Raw genomic sequence first — 20814 nt, 5'->3', positions numbered from 1 at the left:
CCGTTAATCCCCGTTCTCCTCTGCTCCTCTCTGCTCACTGTGACTCCTCTCTTTTCTCTGCTGCTTTCTCCTTTTCTCTCCTCCCTGTGTCTCCTCTGCTCCTCTTCTCATCACTCCACTGCTCTTCTCCCCTCTGTCTCTCTCTCTTTTGCTCCTCTGCTCCTCTCTCATTTGCTCCTCTGTCCTCCCTGTCTCCTCAGCTCCTCTCTCCTCACTGTGCCTTTCTCTCTCTTCTCTGCTCCTCTTTCCTCTGCCGCTTTCTCCTCTTCTCTCCTCCCTGTGTCTCCTCTGCTCCGCTCCTCGTCTCTCCACTGCTCCTCTTCCCTCTGTTTCTATCTTTTGCTCCACTGTTCCTCTCTCGTCACTGTGTCTCCTCTCTCCTCTGCTCTTTTGTGCTCCTCTTTCTGCTCCGTTTCTCTCTTTTGCTCCTCTGCTCCTCTCCTCTGCTCCTCTTTCCTCTTCTGCTTTCTCCTCTTCTCTCCTCCTCTTCTTGTCTCTCCACTTCTCCTCTCCCTTCTGTTTCTCTCTCTTTTGCTCCTCTGTTCCTCTCATAACCGTTTCTCCTCTCTCTTCTGCTCCTTTCTGTGTCTCATCTCTCCTCTCTCTCCTGATCTCCTCTCGTCTGCTTCTCTTTCCTCACTGTGACTCCTCTCTCTTCTCTGCTCCTCTTTCCTCTGCTGCTTTCTCCTGTCCTCTGCTCCTCTTCTTGTCTCTCCACTGCTCCTCTATTCTCACCATTTCTCTTCTTTCCTCTTCTCCTTTCTGTGTCTCCTCTCTCCTCTGCTCTTCTCTTGTCTGTTCCTCTCTCCTCACAAGGTATCCTCTCTCAGCTCTTCTCTCCTCACAGTGACTACTCGCTCTTCTCTACTCCTCTTTCCTCTGCTGCTTTCTCCTCCTCTCTCCTCCCTGTGTCTCCTCTGCTCCTCTTCTCTGCTCCTCTCCCCTCTGTTTCTCCCTCTTTTGCTCCTCTGCTCTTCTCTCATCTGCTCCTCTCTCCTTACAGAGTCTCCTCTGCTCCTCTTCTCGTCTCTCCACTGCTCCTCTCCCTTCTGTTTCTCTCTCTTTTGCTTCTCTCTCATCACTGTGTCTCCTTGTCCTCTGCTCCTTTCTGTGTCTCCTCTCTTCTCTGCTCTTTTGTGCTCCTCTTTCCGCTCTGTTTCTCTCTCTTTTGCTCCTCTCTTCTCACCGTTTCTCCTCTTTCCTCTGCTCCTTTCTGTGTCTCCTATCTCCTCTGCTCTTCTCTCGTCTGCTCCTCTCTCCTCACTGTGACTCCTCTCTCTTCCCTGCCCCTCTTTCCTCTTCTCTCCTCCCTGTGTCTCCTCTGCTCCTCTCCTCGTCTCTCCACTGCTTCTCTCCCTTCTGTTTCTCTCTCTTTTGCTCCTCTGCTCCTCTCTCCACACCGTTTCTCCTCTCTCCTCTGCTCCTTTCTGTGTCTCATCTCTCTTCCTCAGCCATTTCAGGCACAATCAAAAGACAGGAATCAATACGGAGACGTGGAAAGAGAAATGGGACCACCCCCTGTCTTCTCTGTCCTCCTGTACACCGCTTTGTCTCACTTTGTTTTCCTCGGACCCGCGTCCCGTCTCCCCTCGGGTTTATGCGGATGACAAACGCGCTCCCTTCTCTGTTCACGAACGCCAGCAGCCCGGAGCTCACGCACAAATCCGTCACGGGCCGGGCCAGGTCCAGGAAAGCCACTGCGTCCCCCGTGTCCCCGCTGTGAGGGACATAAGATCCGTCCTTCAACCTGAAGCCGTGCGCGCTCTGCTCTCCCCAAGCGAACATGTCTGCGCGCTCTGGGTTTGGGTTTGTGCGTGTGCCCGGTGCGCACAGCTGATTAAACTCAGAGGAAACCGAAACTTAAGGAACGCTAGCAGGGAATAGAAAATGAAACTTAATCAAAACAAAACACATGCAGGTTCAATAGAGGTTTAAGAGAAAGTTAGCGCAGACCTCGGTGTTTGAATTTAATAATACTAATGTGTGATATTATGTGTATCAGGGGGTCTGGGGTCCTCACCAAGGCAATTTTGGACAATTACTGTATTTCATTGCATTTTAGAGGCCTATTAAGCCATAGTACAGTAGTCTACATTAATTTTTTCATTGATTATTTTTCTGACAGTGTCTATGTCCCCTGTCCCTGCTCCTGTCACTTCTCACAGACAGAAGGCTTCAGTGATTCAGAGGAGGAACACTACAAACATGAGCCTTTATCAAGACGTCTCAACACATGCTTTTTTCCTGTATTTATTCTGTATTTATCCTGTATTTATTCTGTTTTTATCCTTAATTTATGCTGTATTTATTCTGTATTTATCATGAGATCCTGCTGCTGAACTATCCCCGTATCGTATCCTACGATTAATGAAAGTATCGCCGCTAATATTAGGTTAGTTTTCCTCAAATAAAACGTGGTGTAGAGCTTGACACATGAAGAACTGCGTCATGATCCTCCAACCTCTCCACAGTAGCTAACAGGCCTTCATTAATACGCTTGATAAATGTAGGTACGTAAGGAGCGGTCTGTGCCCTCTGTGAGCGCGCACGGGAGCGACGAGGGGAAAGGTGCAGTGGAGACACACGGTGATTAAAAGATATTATTCTAGAATAGATTCATGATTGTAGATTCATAATTGTATGATTGTATGATTATATGTTATCGCCAAAACTAAGTGTCCCACTCAAAACTGGCAATTGATAGAGTCAAAATCCCAGACATTTTGGCATAATTTAGAAAAAGAGCACGTCTGGTCACCTACGCCATAGTAATTCTTACTCAGTAGCTACAGGTTTATGGATTTGTTGTATGGAATCCAGAATACACACTTCTTCAATACTTTAAAACATACAGAGATCTCATTCTGTATTATTTGCAGGTAAAGATTCGCCTCTATGTGGAGGCAGACGCACTTTCATGTCTTCATCCACACATTGTTCAGCCTGTGCCATTAAAAGTGTTGAATCTGTCAGTCTTGTAATTAGATCTGTACCACTAGATCGGTGCATCATTTAGTGTGGTCTATACTTTAAAGATGCACTGTGTAACATTTCTAGTGGAGTGTCCGCCACCTTCTTGTATAGTATAAATTAAACCTGTCTATCACGAGGGAAACAAGGCTGCATTACAATTCAGATTCACAGAAGGAATTGATATGTTATTGCAACAGAAATCCCCGCAGTGAATAAATGCTTAAGACTGCAGTAAAGTGACCTTTGAAAGTACATTATCTCCCTGTGGGCCTAAAGTCATAATAGAGAGTTTGGCTAATTCTTCAGTTTGGCCTATAGGCCTATACGCCTAAATTAAGTCATTGAAACAATTAGTAAGAATGATTATTTATGTGCAGTTTGGACAATGTTGTTGTTGGTCCTGCTGCATTCCCATATAACACCACTAGATGCTGTCTGCATTACTGCTGCTTGTCATAAAGACAAAGCTTTGAGGAATTTAGGTTTAGGAATGAAATGTTTGGCTTGAAGGATAAAAAAAAGTGTACAATTAATATATTTTGGGATTTTTATCATAAAAAATCATTATTAGAGAGGACTAGACTGAGGTGTGTGGACCATTGCGAATCAGAATGCTTATAAATATAGTTTTATTTGCCATGACTTGAAATCTGATGAGTGCAGTTCTCTCAGCTCGCCACACCGCGTCGCTGCTGTCCTCTCCGCTGTCTATAAACTTCCGCCTGTCAGAGCCGGTGGTTCTCTTCCGCCGCGATCCGAATTCAACATGGTGCGTATCCTAAGAAAAGCCTCTCCCAGCCCCTCAATCCGCACCCATCCTGTGTCTGTGTTCGTCTGAAAAGCGTATACGAACATAAACCCGCTCTCTGAAGTCACGTAGAGCCTAAAAGAACACTTTGGATGCTAAACGTGGAGAATTAAACCCTAGGATTGAGCGCTGCCAGATCTGTACACAGGACTGGCTAATAGCTACAGAGTTTGTTTACAACGTGACTCCTAACAAATCTGACAAATGCCCCACATTATGTCTAAAACGTATTTGTCTTACTGCACAAAATTACTCTGAAATCAGCTAGTGGTATTTTATTTCTATAGTACATCACTAAAATAAGACTTTCCTGGCTCCTGATCCTCCTGTGATGCTGTTTTGGATTGTCCTTGTTTTGCTAGAAGACCACTTTTTATTAAACACATGCTCTTTGCATAATTACTGTATTTGGGGCGTAGTAATAGCAGTGTCAAGATGTTCCTACCTGATTTCTGATAATTTTGTGTAAGATTTAAAGCCGCAAAGTGTCACTTTTGTGGCAGAGGGGTCAGCTCCAGGTTGTCTCTAGAAATGTTATTGCTGTGCCTGGAAATGTTCCATTTATTCCTTTATAGCTGTTTAATGCTAATTCCTTGACACACTAAGTTGTTACTCAGATTTCATGTTCTTCTGTGAAACATTTTAGACAAAGCAGTTATATTTCCATGGCACCAGGAAAGTGTCACAGTGTACCTTTTAATAGTCAATGCAAATGGAAAAAAAAGCCTAATTGAGCTATTGATTTGGCTTCACTAAAAAATTGTATAGTGCAAGTACAGGTGAGTGTCACTGAGGCATAAAACCTACTGGTTGTATTACAATATTCAAATTGTGACACGTTTGAAATGACAATTCTGTTTGATTTATTTATTTTTTATTCAGTTTGAGTACAAGAATCGGCATACTGAATGTCTCTTCTCTTGATAGGGGCGTGTTAGGACAAAGACTATAAAGAAGGCCTCCCGGGTCATTATCGAGAAGTACTACATGCGCCTGGGCAGTGACTTCCACACCAATAAGAGAGTGTGTGAGGAGATCGCCATCATCCCCAGCAAACCTCTCCGCAACAAGATCGCAGGGTAAGCACGGTCTCAGCGTTGACCCCTCTGTACTCTGAAGGCCTGTGTCCTGTACTAGTGAGGGGAGATGACACCTCAAGGGTCAAACACTTTTCAAACTGGCATGCCATTGACACTGTGTTCCCACGTTCCATAGCACCATCTTGTGGTTTAAAAAATGAACTGCTTTCTATGCTGAAGCATTCACAGAACTTGGAGACACGTAAACATGTGTGCGAGATGTGCTCTGATATCCAACAAATGAAAGAACAGACTAGGTAATGCATTCTCATTGCATTAAAGCAAATGACAGCCTATTATACTATAAAGTAGGTTGTAAGTGACACTATGAAGAGGTGAATGGTTGTGAAATTGAAATGCTGTCCCTGGGGTGAGCTCATTCTGAAAACTCCAGTCACAAATGTGCAGTAAAGATTTGTTTGGTTGTCCAAGTAGGGCTGTAGGCCTTTAATCGATAACTCCGTCAGTATAAAATTAAAAAGGGCCTGAAGCACACAAGGGGTTTACAGAAATGTCAGTAGCCTTAATGTCATGGCAAAAGTAAAAAAAAACAAATGTGTTTCAGCCTTACTGGACTTTCTTTCATCAGGGCATGTTAAAAGGGCAAAATGGCTGCCAGAACTCAGTCAGTGTGTCTCAGTCGACCAGAATGTGTATTAGTCGACTAATCACTTTATTTAGATTATAAGGATTTCTATGGGACAGCAGCAGAAATGAGAAGTTAGTGATGTGAAGTTGAATACATTTTTTCCAAGGTTTTCAACTGCGGTGCAGGTGTAGTCTTGCTTGTGACTGCAGTTTGGTTCATACACAGAGAGTCTTGTAAATTGTACAATGATTTTGAGCAAACTTTGTGTTGGATGTTGATAAACCTGTTAATCAAATAGGCATTTTAGAAATATTTAAATGAGCTGGGTATTAGAGCATTTTGAACTTTGCTTTAAATGATGAGTGAGAAATGGGTTGCCATAGCCCTTTCCAAATCAACTGCAGGCATATTCTTAAAATCTGGAAGTATGTTTGAGATCTTGCATGTTGTTCAAAAGCCCATCCCAGGATTGTGTAATATCTCTACTCTGCTCAATTTCTTAAAGGTGCATGTATGTAACTTTTCATTTGGGGGTCTATCACCTTCTTGTTTTTATGGATATGTCATTGTTCTGCTTTGAATGTTCCACAATGGCATTAAACATATCTACCTTACATTTATTCAATTACAGGCTCAAAAATACCCCCCAAAAGTAGGCAAGGCAAATTTATGTGTATAGCACAATTCTTACACAAAGTAATGCAAAGTGCTTTACAGAAAAAGAAATACAATAAAAACAAATCAAACCATAAATAATCATCCTAAAATTAAAAAGAGAGAAACTGAATTAGAGAGAAGCTGAATGAAAAATGAAAACCTTTCAGTCAGATGCAGCTAAACAAAAAGGTTTTGAGCCTGGATTTAAACAGCGTCAAAGCAGAGGCCTGTCTTAGATGTTCAGGAAGACTGTTCCAGGTTTTAACTGCATGAATCTGAAACTTACTCCCCGTGTTTAGTCCTGACTTTAGGCACCAGCAGGAGGCTGGTCCCAGAGCTCCTCAGAGTGCAGATGGTTCATGTGGCACTAACATGTCACAGATGGACTTTGGTGCTGAGCCATGTAGAGACTTGTACAAGTAAAGTCTTTTCTCTGAGCCACAGGAAGCCAGTGCAGAAACCTGAACACAGGACTTGTGCTCATGCTTCCTAGTTCGAATCAGGACCGATGCTGCAACGTTCTGGGTGTACTGCAGCGTCTCACAGCTCCTTTGGAGAGGCCACTGACATGCTGTTACAGTGTCTCCAGTTGGTTAGACTAAACACGTAGATAAGTCTCTCCAAGTCTGCTTTAGACAGGATACAAGACATTCTGACTGTGAGCGGGGGTCTCCTCTCCACAGATCTGACCTGTAACTTAGTCTGGTCTCCATGAAGATAAAGGTTTGATGCCATTCTGTGAAATATTCCAGGCAAAGCAATAACATTTCCATGGAGAAAAGCATTTGACGGACCCTCCACCAGAAAAGTAACGCAATGCACCTTTTAAATTTAAAAGAACTAGCTTTGTCCTGATTTTATTAAGCACCATGTGTGTTTGCAGTTTGAGTCAACGTGCACTTCCTCTCAGAGATGTGATAATATTCGTGCAGTTTGTCACAAGTGACAATTGTGTGGCATTCAATTAGATGAGGGATTTAAAATGACAGGTTTGGATTACACATGTGCAAAGTAAACTTGACTGGGACTTGTGCTGCAGGTATGTGACACACCTGATGAAGCGCATCCAGCGCGGTCCAGTCAGAGGCATCTCTATTAAACTGCAAGAGGAGGAGCGCGAAAGGAGGGACAACTACGTCCCCGAGGTATGTGCACACACTTACAGCTCTAAACTCTATTGAACCACAGTTAAGGCCGTTCAGACCAGAGCGTCAGGGCGTCCAGTTTATATGCACAGTCTATGTGGATGCATGTCTAGGGCGTCCTGCATTCTGACTGCGCGTCTTGAGTGTTCTGGCGTTGACACTCTAGATGCACGTACTTGAATTGTATGAATGCTGCTGGCAGTACACTGTGCAGTTATTAAGCAAGTTGTATTCATGAGGATTAATTGAACAACTACAGTGCTCTCGGTCAATCCAAAATGTTAATAAACCTCAAACCTGAATATTCAACTATGAATGTGCAGAATTATTACGCATCTGATGGCTCTGTGATCACGCCCCAATATCTCTGTAATTTCAAGATTTCAAGAGTGCTGCATGCTGCTGAAAGACTTTTTTTTTTTTTTTTTTTTGACTCCTCAGTCTGTATAATCTCTTTTTTTGGCCCATTTTGCCAGAGGAGAAGCTGCCTTGACACCTTGATATATAGGGTGTTGATTTCTTCAGGCCAGTCTCCTTCCTTAGATAAATACACATCACTGGAAATGCTTAAATTCAATAAGAATTCAAGTTTATACAGCTTGGCGTTGAAGAATATGCATACAAATCTTTATGGTGAAATAGTCACTTGCCTCATAATTGTGTGCACATTGTATGTATAAAGTAGAACTAGGCATTGTTGCTTTGCTAAGAGACCACTTAAAACTGGACTGAACAAAACACATGAGTTTAAAAAAAATATATATATTTTATAGGCTTTTCAACTCTAGCCAAATCTGGTTAATTTTCATGTTTTAGGCTTGGTTAGATATTCCGTCAAACTAAATCTTTGTGTGTGTAGATCTCTGCTCTGGACCAAGAGCTCATTGAGGTGGACCCAGACACAAAGGAGATGCTCAAGATGATGGTAAGTGCCCAGTGACTTGTCTGCTCTTGTCCTTTTCAGTGTCCTGTTTATAGCTTCATTTTCTTTGCAGGATTTCGGCGGCCTTTCAAACCTCCAGGTCACCCAGCCCACGGTCGGCATGAACTTCAAAACACCAAGAGGACTGTAAACATGTTCAAAGTGCTCAAATAAAATGTTGAAGGGAATGTGATGTGCCCAGTCTTTTCTACAGTTCAAGAGAACCTACTTAATTCATAAGTTTGACAATTTTTTTTTTTTAAACCTTTCAGCCATGGCCCCATGGTAACAATAGGGCTACTTCATTTTGCAGGTTGTTTTCTGTACAGAGGTAAAGAATTCCTTTTCCAAACCAACAAATGGAAATCTACATTTAAGATTCAAGGGTGCTAATGCATATTTACCCTCAGTATCTAGGGACCCAAAACTTTACCTCCATAAGGATCCTGACCTACATGTTGAACCACTGCATTAAACTTGTCATTCCGTTGATTTAGCTTAAATAGTACATTTATGTGCAGTTTTTCCTTCTCCAATTACTGAGAAATGCAGAACAGCTGAGCTTTATGAAAATACCATAACTAATCTGGATTCTTATAAATACAGGTGATTTAGTGTATGTAAAAAGTTCTAGATTTAAGTAAACTGCATAAAATGCAAACACTTTACCTTTCATTACAATTGTCAAAATTTACCCTTTGGCCTCCACAATGCAGGTATTCTAGTGTGTCACCTAAAACGTTCAAGAAATGTTGGAAATCATGCTTGAAATGTGAAATGACACATTAGAGGTTAAGTATATAGAAACAGCCAATTTGAGAGATACTAAAAAATACTGCAGTTAATGTAAAATTTTAAAGCTATTACAAAAAAAACACTACAACCAGAGTAATGCTTAAACACCTTTATTGTGCCCAATCTGAACATACTCCGCAACAGTAGTAGCAGCAAACTTGGCAGACCACAATGAGGTAGACTTTCAAAACTCTAAAAGCAGCTGGGCTTAGACACCAGCTCAGCGTGACAACCGAATGGAGACAGAAGACATGTCATGTCTTTGGCACACAGCTTCATACCAGAACAGGAAGGCATATGGGTGGGAGGAGCATGGGAGAATCATTGAGTGAGGTCTACACAAGTTTGGAATAGATCGATTCATTTATCAGCAGAGTGGAAGTTCTTACACTCAGCAGGAAACAAGCTGTAGTCTAGATAGGTTCCTCTGCTGATGTACAAAAGTGATTAAAAACCACAGCCACCTCCCAAGTGCAAATTAAAAAGTGCAACAAACTATGTACAATCAAAACATGAATTCACTCGAGTCTCAACAAGATCCAGCAGTTGATTTAAAATTAGGTTAACCAGTTAAAGTGTATTTAGTACTATTGTTACATTTAATATAAACTGGACTGACAAAGTTAAAGTAGTACTACCAACACTCAGTGCCCATTCTGTTGAAAATTGAGGGCAAATTAAAATATTAATCGTTAAAGAAAAAACATACGACTCAAAATGAAAAATAAGAGGGTGTCCCCATCAACAGCCGCCTGGTAGAATCCTGTTCAAAATTCTCATGTTTCGACTTAAAACCGTGGGTACAAATTAGTAAAAAACTGCGTAAAAATGTCTGAAATGCGACTGGTTAAATGAAGGCCAACGTTCAACTCCAGAAACACCAGTTGGCTTGCAGGGAAAAAAAGACCAACTGGGGAGGGAGAAGGAAAACTAAAAATTTAAAGGCACTGTATGGCGTTTGCCGTTGAAAGGCAATGAGACTGGCGTGATCGCTCTTCACTATGCAACATAAAAAGTAAAAGAAAAACGGCATTCCCATCTGCCCAACTCTAGGCCGACTCCCACCTTTCTGTCTGGCCACAAGTTAAGAAAATGCATAAACGTGAAGGGCCCCTTGTCTCCAACAAGGTCACTGTGCAAAGTGCCACTGTGAACAGCAAAAAAGATCAAGTGCAAAAGTGAACATTTCTACAGTGAAATCCCCAGTGCCTGGTGCAGGGCCGGGCTCGGGCTGAGGCCTGGCTCTGGTGCTCTCTCGGCGGGCAGCAGCATCACTCCGATTGGAGCGCTTCATTTGGCCCTTGGGTGTCCTCCTGCTCAGCTCTAGCTCGACTCGCGATTCTTCTGGTTGCGCATCAGGGGCCGGTGGTTGCTCAAGATGTCCATGGAGTGTTGCCAGTGCCAGCAGGAGCGGCAGTAGTACTTGAAGCAGGCCTGCAAGCACAGTAGAGTCACATGTAAATGTCAGCATGCCAACTAGATTCACAATATATCAATATCACAATATTGTCGATGTCATCCAGCTGATTCAAAATGGAAACCTTAAAAAATGTGTACAGCACTCATTTTCCCCAGTGTGAGGCGGTGATACTGACCTGGTCCCTGCAGAAGAACGGCCCAGGCTGACGAAGGCAGACTTGACACATGGAGTCCTCCAGATAGGGGTCGATCTGCACCTGAAATGGTAAAACAAATAGTAAACTATAGTCATGTTTGAAATTACTTGACACCCACCTTTTTTGTAAACTTGGGCGTTTTTATTTCTACAAAGGCAGCACACACAGCCTTCAGGTAACTCTGCTGATTATTAAACGTGACACGTCCAGAGCCTGAGGAGCACAGCAGTTAGCTTTATGTGCCATGAGAACATTAGTGATGAAGCATGGGTGCACTTACCTATGGGGTACTTGTGCTTGTCCGTGTCAATGCCCGCGTACATGACTCCTCCAAACAGGTCGTTCATGATACTGGCCAGAGCCTCTGCGTTCAGCATGCCATGAAGGGCCCCCACAAAAACAGTCTTACTGGGGTCCAAGCGCTGAGCAGGGCAGCGCACATAGTTACTGTCCGAGATCACCCAGGGGATCACCTGCACCTAAAGGCCAAAAAACAAATCGTTGTCATATGGTAAATACTCAAACAAGCACAAGACTCAGTGCTAACAATCTGACTTACATCTTTGCATCTCATTCTGCGACTGGACATCTTAAAATAATACTCTCTGTTATCCTCTGGGTGGAATGGGTCCTGGGAGCATGCACGCAGCAATGCCCTCACTGACTTCTCATTCTCAAAGATCAGGTAGACATAGCCTACAGACAAAGGTCCACTTTAGAGCACAACCACAACAGGTTTAGTCAGCCATTACAATTACATTTACAGTTCAAAGGCATTAGATTACCAAATGTTGGGTTTTAACTTTGTGCTCCAATCCCAAACTATTTTTAATCCATGTCCCCAGGCCTCTTGTGCATGTTATTTTAGTCCTATGGCAAACACCAGTGCTCCCCAAACACCAGTAAAAATGGAAAAAGCCTACCAGCTTGTCGTTACCTTTGGCCACATTACCTTTGGGAGGACAGCGAGGGTGCTTGCCATCCTTACCCGGCCACTCCACACTCAGAGGGCCATAACTGCTGAAGGTGGCAATCAGACCAGCTGAACAAGCAAACACATGGGATTTAAAAAAACAATGCATTAACACAAACTGGTTCAAAGGGGTTTGAGCTCCATCAGCACAGGGCACAAATAGAAGAGGATTAAGGACAAACCATTCAAACAGTGTAGCTCTACTTGCCAAAATGCATTTTCCACAGAAATCTGGTTCCTTGAGACTGCACTATGCTACAGTGATAACTCTTAAAGACTCTTCAAAAAGTCTTTCTGCAGTGCTTTAACAAGAGACCACTGGTGCAAGTCTAAAGCAGCTTCTACCACATTTGACCCACTATTATTCAATAGACAAATCTTACATTCTGTAATGTCCCAGGGCACTCCACCCAGAAAGACTTTGCAGGAGTAGAGTGGATCCTTGTTATTTCTTGGAGGCAGCTGGCCGCTCCAGGTGAAAGTGGCTTCATTCACAGCTTATGAGACAAACCACAGTCAGTGTGGCGGTACAGTGGTTGTACATGGGGTGTGTACATGATGTAAAGAGGTTAGTGCCACGTTACCTGCTGCCTGCCTGTGTAGGCGTGCCTCACGCTCAATGCTGAAAGCATCCGACTGGTCCAGGACATCAGATCCAGGCCAGGGAGAGCCCGAGCGCCAGCGACGGGACAAAGCTGAGGAGGCGGGACTGGCCCCAGGGGGAGGGGTCAGCGGGGAGCTAGTGTCCTGTGGATCCAGACGGGAGCCCAGCCTCAGCAGGTCCTTCTGAATGTTGGACGTGAGGTAAGGCAGGGGAGGAGAGATGCGCAGAGTGGACTGACACCACATGGTTCATGTTAAACATTTAATATTTTTTCACCATTTGAATGTAAATGCGACATACCAACATGTCACAGAGGTGGTCTGAACCAGAGCTGAAGCCGCTGGTCTCAGAGTCCTCTGGGCTGCTGGAGCGAGAGTCCAGAAAAGAGCTGGAGTCCAGTCTGTGCGACGCCATGCGAGCCATGCAGGGAAACTTCTCCAGGAAGTCTGCAGTCATGCCCATTGACTCAGGGCACAGGTATCCAGGGGGCTTCCCAAGGATCCCACTGAAGGGGCTGTTCAGCATACCTAGCACTCACAGGACAGCCACAGCGTTACACACAAACATGACTCAGGGGTTTAAAGGGTCAGTCACCATGGAGACAAACACTAGCTTTGAACATCCCTTTTGCCTGATGAGCAAACTGATGAAAGTGGGATGTAATGACTGATTCATCACTGACCGACTAGAAATCCTTTGACCACAGCCACACACTATTTGGCAGTTTAGTCTAATGTTATATTTGTTTTCAATAGTTAAATAAAACTAAATGATTTACCTTGTAAAGAAAACCATCACCCTTATCTCAAACACTACTGTAAGCGCGCACACAGCAGTCTGGCCCATTTGCTAGACCTAGTTTAGAAGTTGGGTCACCCAATAAATAATGTTAAAGCAGAACAGTACATGACAAATTCAGTATAGAAAAATCTATCAGGAATAAGAGTGGCATCTTATCCCTGTGGCAAAGGCAGCTAAGATAAAACGTGTAAAGTAAAGCCATACATCTATACAGCCAATTTAAAATACAATACATGTGTAAGACAGCACAAAGCTAGAGGCGCTGCCAGCCAAAAGTGCCACATCATTGTCCTTTGTAACAATACATTCTGTTCCTGCACAGTCATTCTCAACCGTTCTTCCAAAAACACTGCATGAAGAGTCTTTGTCTGGTCCTACACGTGACCCTAAACCCTGCTGTGGTACTTACTGGAGGGAGAGCTGGTCTGGACCTGAGAGGGCGAGGGCTGTGCATCAGTGTCCTGACTGCTCCATGGTCTGTCCCAGCCCGACAGGCGCAGGGACTGAAGGCCCAAGCCCAGGTCAGTGACACCCAGCTGGCCCCGGGGGGACGCCATGTCCTGGGAGACTCCACAGTTTGGGAAAAGCATCCTTCTGCTGCCCACCGCAGCCAGCTCCGACTCTGTTTAAGGCACATCCAACAAAGTCTTTAAACAATAGCCACATTACACAGCAAATAATGTAGACGCTCAGACACTCAGCACCACCCCCTTGCTCTGTCCAGAGCTGCTAACCTGCTGCCTCTGTGCCCGGTGCGCCTGCCATGCATTTCTGTGCGCATCACTGACCCACCTAGCAGCATGTGACATGGCTGCCGATGCACTCGCACACCCCTGCTAATGACATCAGCTCTCCCACCTCCCTGCCTCCCAGCCCAGCTACTGTAATGAGAAATTCCAGTCAGAGCAGTGGGATTGTTGATAGAAGCGCTCCCTCTCTGAAGGCACAGCACGTCTCTTAGGCAGAGGCTGCTGCGTACTCTGTCTAGCCTGGTTTCCAGAGGCAGGGGAGAGAGGGAGGGGAGAGGGAGGGCCGAGCTACAGCAGCACGGCGAGGGGCAGCATGGGAAAAAAAAAAAAAAAAAACAAGAGCATGACTCAGCACATTATAACAAAAAGTACACTAGATAAATAAAGTCTGGGGGAAATAGTGTACGCCTTGTTTGGAACATGAACAGACAAGAGGTTTGCTGTGGCAGAAGCAGCTGACTGATCAGATGTTGAGGAGTGAGTGGTTTGCCCCTTCTGTCCAGGCCTGGACTGTTTCCAACTGCAGCCTGATTCAGCAACAGCACAGGAACAGCAGATGCCACACCACACACCTCCCACTGCAGATATGACATGCTTATAGCACTGCTTCAAGCTACATGTGACACTTAAAACAATTCTTGCATATGGTATTGAGGAACTATATTGTAAGTTTGTAAGTTACATTTGAAAACAGCAGTGCTGATGGCAGCAGTGCACCATGAATCAGCTTCTGGCACTCTGGTTAAAATGACAAGGTGAAAGAGTGCATCAAGTGTAGAAAATGTGCTTTTTGGCATCTATTCATTAAAACCATTGCAACACTGGAGCTTTAAACATCAGGATCAAAAAACAGAACCACTTCTCACGAGACACCTCAAAATGTAGACTAGTAAATAGAAAGGCATAGGGTCATTGCCCTGACTTACATCCTCAATATTCTCATTTCTATTAATATGCAGACAAGTCCGGACGTAGTCCGAAACGTTCAACATCAATATTGACAGCTTTGTGTTAAAAGTTCTAAGAAAGTTTGACTTCTGGAAAATGTATTGCTGCATTCATTCATGGGTCAAAGGCTTCCTTGGCCTTTGCTGTGACACATACCACACAGTACGTCGGGCTTGCCCTTGGCGGGGTTAGGAGTGGTGCACACCCCGGTCAAGTCCAGCGCGTTGCCCAACATAGTGTTCATCCTGCGGAAGATATCTGCGTTGCTGCAGGTGGACAAGGCCGGAGACTCAGTGTCAGGGCTCTCAGGCCTGTGGGAGTCGTTTCTCTGCAAACCAAGCAGGAATTAGGAACAGACCATGTGTATACAAATGACACGCAATGACAGAAAAATGCTAACTCCACTTTGTTAGGGAGAAAAAATAAATAAACCAGGGGCCACCACAGACACCATGTGCGGGTGAAACTAATACAAAACTTTATTAGAACGGAGATTTTTCTTTTACACTCACCAGGGAAAACGCCATGTCGTGGACAACTAAGAATTAAAAAAATAGCGACATTAGCAGGCTGCAGAAAAGAGCCATATTTCTGCCTTTTAGCTAGCGCTTCATTAGGCTCAATTTGGAGAACGTGTGCTCCGCCAATGGCCTCCGCGCGCCCCCTCCCACTGTTCACGTGCTATACATCAAAGGCCTCACCGCGGCTCGCGGCCAATCAGAGAGCGCACGAGACTGACCCACCACAGCACATACACAGCACAGGGCACCCAAATACACCCAAATACACCCAAATACAGCCGTGTGCACCCAAATACACTCATATATATCTGTGTGCACCAAAAGACACCCAGCTACATCTGCGTGAACCCAAATATATCCAAAAACATCTGCGTGCACCCAAATACACCCAAATACATCTGCGTGCACCCAAATACACCCAAATACATCTGCGTGTACCCAAATACACCCAAGTACATCTGTGTGCACCTAAATACAGCCAAATATTTCTGTGTGCACTACAAAGTTCTGCACAGTGCACCCAAAACATCTGTGTACACTGTGCACTACAAAGTTCTGCACAGTGCACCCAAAACATCTGTGTACACTACAAATTTAGGTTCAAACCTCTGGATGAATTTCATTTTTTCAAAGAAAGAACATGTGCTTACTGTTGCTTTCAGTGCAGTGTCGATAATGATGGCATTCAGCTTCTTGAATGTGATATCATAGTCCCATACGGGACGGATATTTGTATAAGAAATATCTGAAAGGAAAATTAGCTGATCACTTCTATGAGTGACCCTGATAACTTGAACTTCCAATATGTTGTAACAAAAGGTTTTACAATATCTATTTTTTGTCTGAGCCACATCACATGTTAGCGTATCATGAGGCCTATCAAATGTGGCAACAGAAGTGGAAATTCAACAATGAATGACTTTGGTGATGTCTAAGTGTAACCTGTAACTACTCTACAATTTATTTATTCAATATGCCCTCAACACATTTGTAAATCTAACTTTTATTGCAATTCATAAATTGGAATTTTGGAAAATGTATGAAAATTGATGCTCTTTAACCACACAATTGCAGTTTTCGTTTTTGCATATATTTATTACATGTTGCAAATTACATGCTGCTGCACAGACATATACATTGATTTTTCAAAGTGTAGTGCAAAGAATAAACGCAAAGGGGCAGCATTTGACCATGATTCAACTGTGTAAACTTCTTACAAATATTTTTTTTCAAAACTATTATTACATTACTATTATTACTATTACATATATGTAAATATAATAATGTAATAATAAACGTGTGTAAAAAAAAAATATATATATATATATATATATATATATATATATATATATATATATATATATATATATATATATATATATATATATATATATATATATATATATATATAGATAGATAGATAGATAGATAGATAGATAGATAGATAGATACCGGGAAAAACAATGGACATCTCAGTCCAGAAAAGTGCAGTACTGGGGACAGCAAAGATACTGCGCAGAACTCTCAAGCTCCCAGGCCTCTGGTAGAGGACCCGAGCTGAATGAGGGTGAGAGAGACCTACCACCGTGGAAGGTGAGAAACACATTTATATATATATATATATATATATATATATATATATATATATATATATATATATATATACAAGACCCACGGTGTAGTAGACTGTGCAAAGAGGCTCCTGAGACAGTCCAGCACATAACTGCGGGGTGTAAGATGCTGGCAGGGAAAGCATACATGGAGCGACATAACCAAGTGGCGGGCATAGTGTACAGAAACATCTGTGCAGAGTACGGGCTGGAGACCCCAGGATCAAGGTGGGAAACACCTCCAAAGGTTGTGGAGAATGACCGAGCCAAGATCCTGTGGGACTTCCAGATACAGACTGACAGAATGGTGATGGCGAACCAACCAGACATAGTGGTGGTGGATAAGAAACAGAGCAGAGCCGTGGTGGTTGACATCGCAATACCAAGCGATGGTAATATCAGGAAAAAGGAACACGAGAAGCTAGAGAAATACCAGGGGCTCAAGGAAGAGCTGGAGAGAGCCTGGAAAGTAAAGGCATCAGTGGTGCCTGTGGTGATCGGAGCACTCGGGGCTGTAACCCCCAAACTGGAAGAGTGGCTACAACAGATACCGGGAAAAACAACGGACATCTCAGTCCAGAAAAGCGCAGTACTGGGAACAGCAAAGATACTGCGCAGAACTCTCAAGCTCCCAGGCCTCTGGTAGAGGACCCGAGCTGAATGAGGGTGAGAGAGACCTACCACCGTGGAAGGTGAGAAACACATTTTTTTTTTTATATTATAATATAAATTTTTATTACACAAGTTTATTATTACAAAATAGAAAGTTTACAGCATTTATGGCCTGTAAGTTCCACATGAGTGTATCAGAGCAAGCAAAAAAAATTCAAATGTGATACAATTAATATTTAGGCTACAAGGGAAGTAAAGTTCATGGCCTGGGTAAGCGTTTGTATCCATAAAGTTCACAGATGAGAAAAAATATCTTTATAAAAAGTGTTAGTAGTTTCAGTAGATTTTAGGAATCGGAAAAAAAAAAAAAAAAAAAAAAAGATAATGCGTGCTACATCCATGCCACCAGCAGAGGGCGCAGTAAGTTGACACGCAGCCCCGCGCTCCTCTAACTGCTTCCGGATCTCTAGTCTACAGTTTTGGCACTGGTGTGGGGATCAAACACTACCGCTGCTACTGCTGTTTTTTTGTCTTGTATCCGTGTCAAAATGTCCTATAACTACGTGGTGACGGCGCAGAAGCCCACGGCCGTGAATGCCTGTATCACCGGTAAGAGCGGATCGGCGGCGGGGCTTTGTTGGGGGGATGTTTGGGTCTGTCCACCTGCGCACATCTCCGTGATCCCGCGCCACTTGTACAGCTCCACGGGCCTGCTGCAGACGTTAGCCTCACACAGGCTAATGTTTACCTATTTTGCCTGCATAAAATACTAGTCATGCAAGCGGTTCACTTGCGATCTAACCAGTGTTCTTGCAAGATTTGCATTTCAAATGATATTTTCGAGCATAGGTTGATTTGTTAGTGCTTGGTTTAATGGATATTGTTAAAAAGAATTTAGGTTGTAAGGTTACATAAAGAATAGATCAGCAGATGAGTGCACCCTGCATACTAGTTGCCGTTCATTAATTTGCCAAATTATGAATTTGGACGGAAGGAATTGGTAAAATTCACCTTTTAGTTATCAGCACAACGTGAGACTGAGCTAAACATCGAGAGGTCAGGCACAATTTGGGTGCCTATGCAATTTTGTTGTTATCTTTAGCATCTAAGGGGAACAGACCGGTAATGAACCGTAACTGACAATAGTTGTTACAATTTAGTAATATCTTACTGCTAGCCTATGTTATGTTTAAGATTAGTACTACTTAATATATAGCAAGTGGCCATTGTCTGCACTGAGATAGATTGTTATGCAGTCTTTGCAATTATTATTACCATATGAAATGCATATAATTATTGCGAAGCAGCTGTAGCCTTCTGTACTTGATTTTGGTACAGGCTGATGTCTATATTGACCATTTTTATTCCTACCATAGACATTTGCACTGACTGAGTGACTAGTTTACATGTTTCTCCCTATGCCTGGGTGGGTTTCCTCCAGGCACTCTGGTTTCACCCAACAACCCAGAATATCCACCGAAGGTCAGATCCTCCAGCTATGATAGTCCTGACCAAGCTGATGAGGAGATGGCAACTGACAGGTTGCTCCATTGGCACTGGTTAAAGGATGGGTCAAATGTAGAGAATGAATTTCCCTCACAGGGAAATGAGTACAAATGAGTGTTTAATTGTAATTCCTCTCTCAGGTCACTTCACGTCTGCAGAGGATTTAAACCTGCTCATAGCCAAAAACACTCGTCTGGAGATCTATGTGGTAACAGCAGAGGGGCTGCGGCCCGTCAAAGAGGTGGGCATGTACGGAAAGATCGCAGTTATGGAACTCTTCAGGCCCAAGGTGAGTACTGTCTGCTGAACCCATTTGCTCAGAGCTACGTAAACATTAATTGGTTCATAGGAGAATGGTAAAATTTAGCCAGGCATGTGTATGGAGCCTAATTAAAATGCCAAACGTGGCTACCGCGGTCACCTGAACCCTTGGGCGGTGTGATTGATCATATCGCGGTATTGCAATATTATGGTTACCTCAACAGCCCTAGTTGGTCCCTCATCAAAAACAAGACTGAAGAGGTTTTAGATGTCATCCATGCATGATTTCATATTTTAGTGATCTCTCCCAGGCCCTTTTCACCCTCCTCATAGTTAGCTGTAAAGTTCTGTGCACTGTTTAACCCACAAGCCTACATCCCCCACTCTCCCCACACAACAATTCTCATAAATATACAAAAGCATGAACCAAAACTGTACACAACAACTTAACACCCCGATGCAATAGTAGTAGTAATGCAGTAGTTTAATTAGAGGGATGCCTGCTGATTGTGTTGTGATAGTGCTCTAAAGGGGTGAGTGATTTAATGCTGAGAGCAAAGGGAGGGGACACTCAGTGTCAAAAACAAATGTAAAATTTTAAAACATGTTAATTTGTTTTCAGCAGATATATCATTCTCAGAACAATAAAAAGTTACATGGTGATCTAAATATGTTACGTGTTAGCATGTGTTCATATTCCATAGAAGTAAAATCCCCCCCCCTTTAATGACTGTTTGAAATATGTCCCCTATAACCCCCAAAATGCACCTTCACCCAAGTAAACATAAAATATGCAAAAATATATTCTTTATTCATCCATCAGCTTCAAAGATGTGGAATATACAACCTATAGCAAAGCAGTTTATGTCTACTTACTGGGGTCTAGTGCCACAAAATCTTGTGAGACAGAGAGAACTTATCTTTTGAGTTTTTCTTTTTTCTTTTTTGCATTTGAATTGAACAAAAAATTGATTAAGTTCTAGCGAGTTACATTTCTGGAGAAACCGTAGTTTAAAAAACAATGCCATAATGAGAGCGAAAATATTAAATTAAATAAATAAAAAATGTTGAGGCCAATATGTTAGAATCTCATCTTGTCTTGTGCTCATGGAACCCATCTTGTGTTTTCAATTACCTCCCCTACATTACAACTTTTTTTTTTTAAATTGAACCTTGTATACTTGTTTTTGTGTTGTCTTTAGGGTGAGAGCAAAGACCTGCTGTTCATCTTGACGTCCAAGTATAACGCCTGCATTCTGGAGTACAAACAAAATGGAGACAGCATTGACATAATCACACGCGCCCACGGGAATGTACAGGTGAGTGAAGCAGGCAGACAAGCAGCACTTCTCATAGACTTCTGTAGTGAATTGTACAGCAGTGGTTGTGCTTGAGGGTAATTGCAGTCCATCATTGTGACTGACAGGTTGTTTACTGTACAGTCTGCAATAAGGACATACACTGGGTCTTAAAAATGCGTGTCTGCGGTATACATGGACATGTGCAAAAATTGTGTGAGAAAAATCGCTGTAATAAAGGGGTGTTGTGAAAATGAAGGAAATATGGAAGCTGTGTGCTGTCTGTGGCGGCGGGAATTGGTGATGTGGAGAAAGTGCAGTTTTAGTGCAGGCTCAGCCCAATACGT

The 20814-nt window shown here is 43.1% G+C and overlaps 4 protein-coding genes across 9 annotated transcripts in view; 2 read left to right on the top strand and 2 right to left on the bottom strand.

The window, feature by feature from the left end:
* LOC110170513 (probable E3 ubiquitin-protein ligase HERC3) overlaps positions 1-1819 on the bottom strand; it is a 20293-nt gene extending 18474 nt beyond the window's left edge. The window contains 1 exon segment of the mRNA XM_055154691.1: positions 1557-1819. Within this exon segment, the coding sequence (XP_055010666.1) occupies positions 1557-1785 (229 nt within the window). The 5' untranslated portion in view covers positions 1786-1819.
* A 1832-nt stretch (positions 1820-3651) lies between these two features.
* Positions 3652-8361, top strand: LOC110170512 (40S ribosomal protein S17-like). The gene is made up of 5 exons (XM_020936167.2): positions 3652-3742; positions 4709-4860; positions 7146-7251; positions 8111-8176; positions 8247-8361. The coding sequence occupies exons 1-5, from the start codon at positions 3740-3742 to the stop codon at positions 8322-8324; spliced, it is 405 nt and encodes a 134-aa protein (XP_020791826.1). The 5' UTR covers positions 3652-3739; the 3' UTR covers positions 8325-8361.
* Positions 8362-9062: 701 nt separating this feature from the next.
* Positions 9063-15310, bottom strand: cpeb1b (cytoplasmic polyadenylation element binding protein 1b). 6 transcript variants are annotated; one of them, XM_020936166.2, is made up of 12 exons: positions 15172-15310; positions 14816-14987; positions 13372-13584; positions 12462-12694; positions 12142-12394; positions 11941-12054; positions 11522-11626; positions 11144-11280; positions 10865-11063; positions 10703-10797; positions 10564-10644; positions 9063-10402 (listed from the first exon to the last, which is right to left on the bottom strand). In XM_020936166.2, exons 1-12 carry the CDS (start codon positions 15184-15186, stop codon positions 10292-10294), a joined length of 1728 nt encoding a protein of 575 aa, XP_020791825.1. In that variant the 5' UTR covers positions 15187-15310; the 3' UTR covers positions 9063-10291. The 6 variants fall into 6 exon arrangements, with proteins under 6 accessions (XP_020791825.1, XP_055010808.1, XP_055010809.1 ...); XM_055154833.1 differs by having other exon boundaries at positions 11537-11626; XM_055154834.1 differs by having other exon boundaries at positions 12142-12343.
* A 2558-nt stretch (positions 15311-17868) lies between these two features.
* The window catches only part of ddb1 (damage-specific DNA binding protein 1), a 131263-nt gene continuing 128317 nt past the window's right edge, over positions 17869-20814 (top strand). Inside the window, 3 exon segments of the mRNA XM_055154472.1 lie at positions 17869-18011; positions 19049-19197; positions 20372-20488. Of these exon segments, the coding sequence (XP_055010447.1) occupies positions 17951-18011; positions 19049-19197; positions 20372-20488 (327 nt within the window). The 5' untranslated portion in view covers positions 17869-17950.

Source organism: Boleophthalmus pectinirostris, unplaced genomic scaffold (assembly GCF_026225935.1).
Source record: "Boleophthalmus pectinirostris isolate CB_2022bp ecotype Guang Dong unplaced genomic scaffold, ASM2622593v1 HiC_scaffold_19, whole genome shotgun sequence".
NCBI lineage: Eukaryota > Metazoa > Chordata > Actinopteri > Gobiiformes > Gobiidae > Boleophthalmus > Boleophthalmus pectinirostris.
Note: the sequence above shows the minus strand (reverse complement) of the source record. Positions and strands in the feature narration are given on the sequence as shown.

Bases quoted from the DNA above. Each gene is read 5' to 3' on its own strand.
- LOC110170512 (XM_020936167.2), top strand. The intron at 4,861-7,145 runs GTAAGCACGGTC...CTTGTGCTGCAG, and splicing joins CTCCGCAACAAGATCGCAGG to GTATGTGACACACCTGATGA. The intron at 8,177-8,246 runs GTAAGTGCCCAG...TTTTCTTTGCAG, and splicing joins AGGAGATGCTCAAGATGATG to GATTTCGGCGGCCTTTCAAA.
- cpeb1b (XM_020936166.2), bottom strand. The intron at 13,585-14,815 runs GTATGTGTCACA...TGCCTTAAACAG, and splicing joins CAAGCCCGACGTACTGTGTG to AGTCGGAGCTGGCTGCGGTG. The intron at 10,403-10,563 runs GTCAGTATCACC...CTGTGCTTGCAG, and splicing joins CGTTCTTCTGCAGGGACCAG to GCCTGCTTCAAGTACTACTG.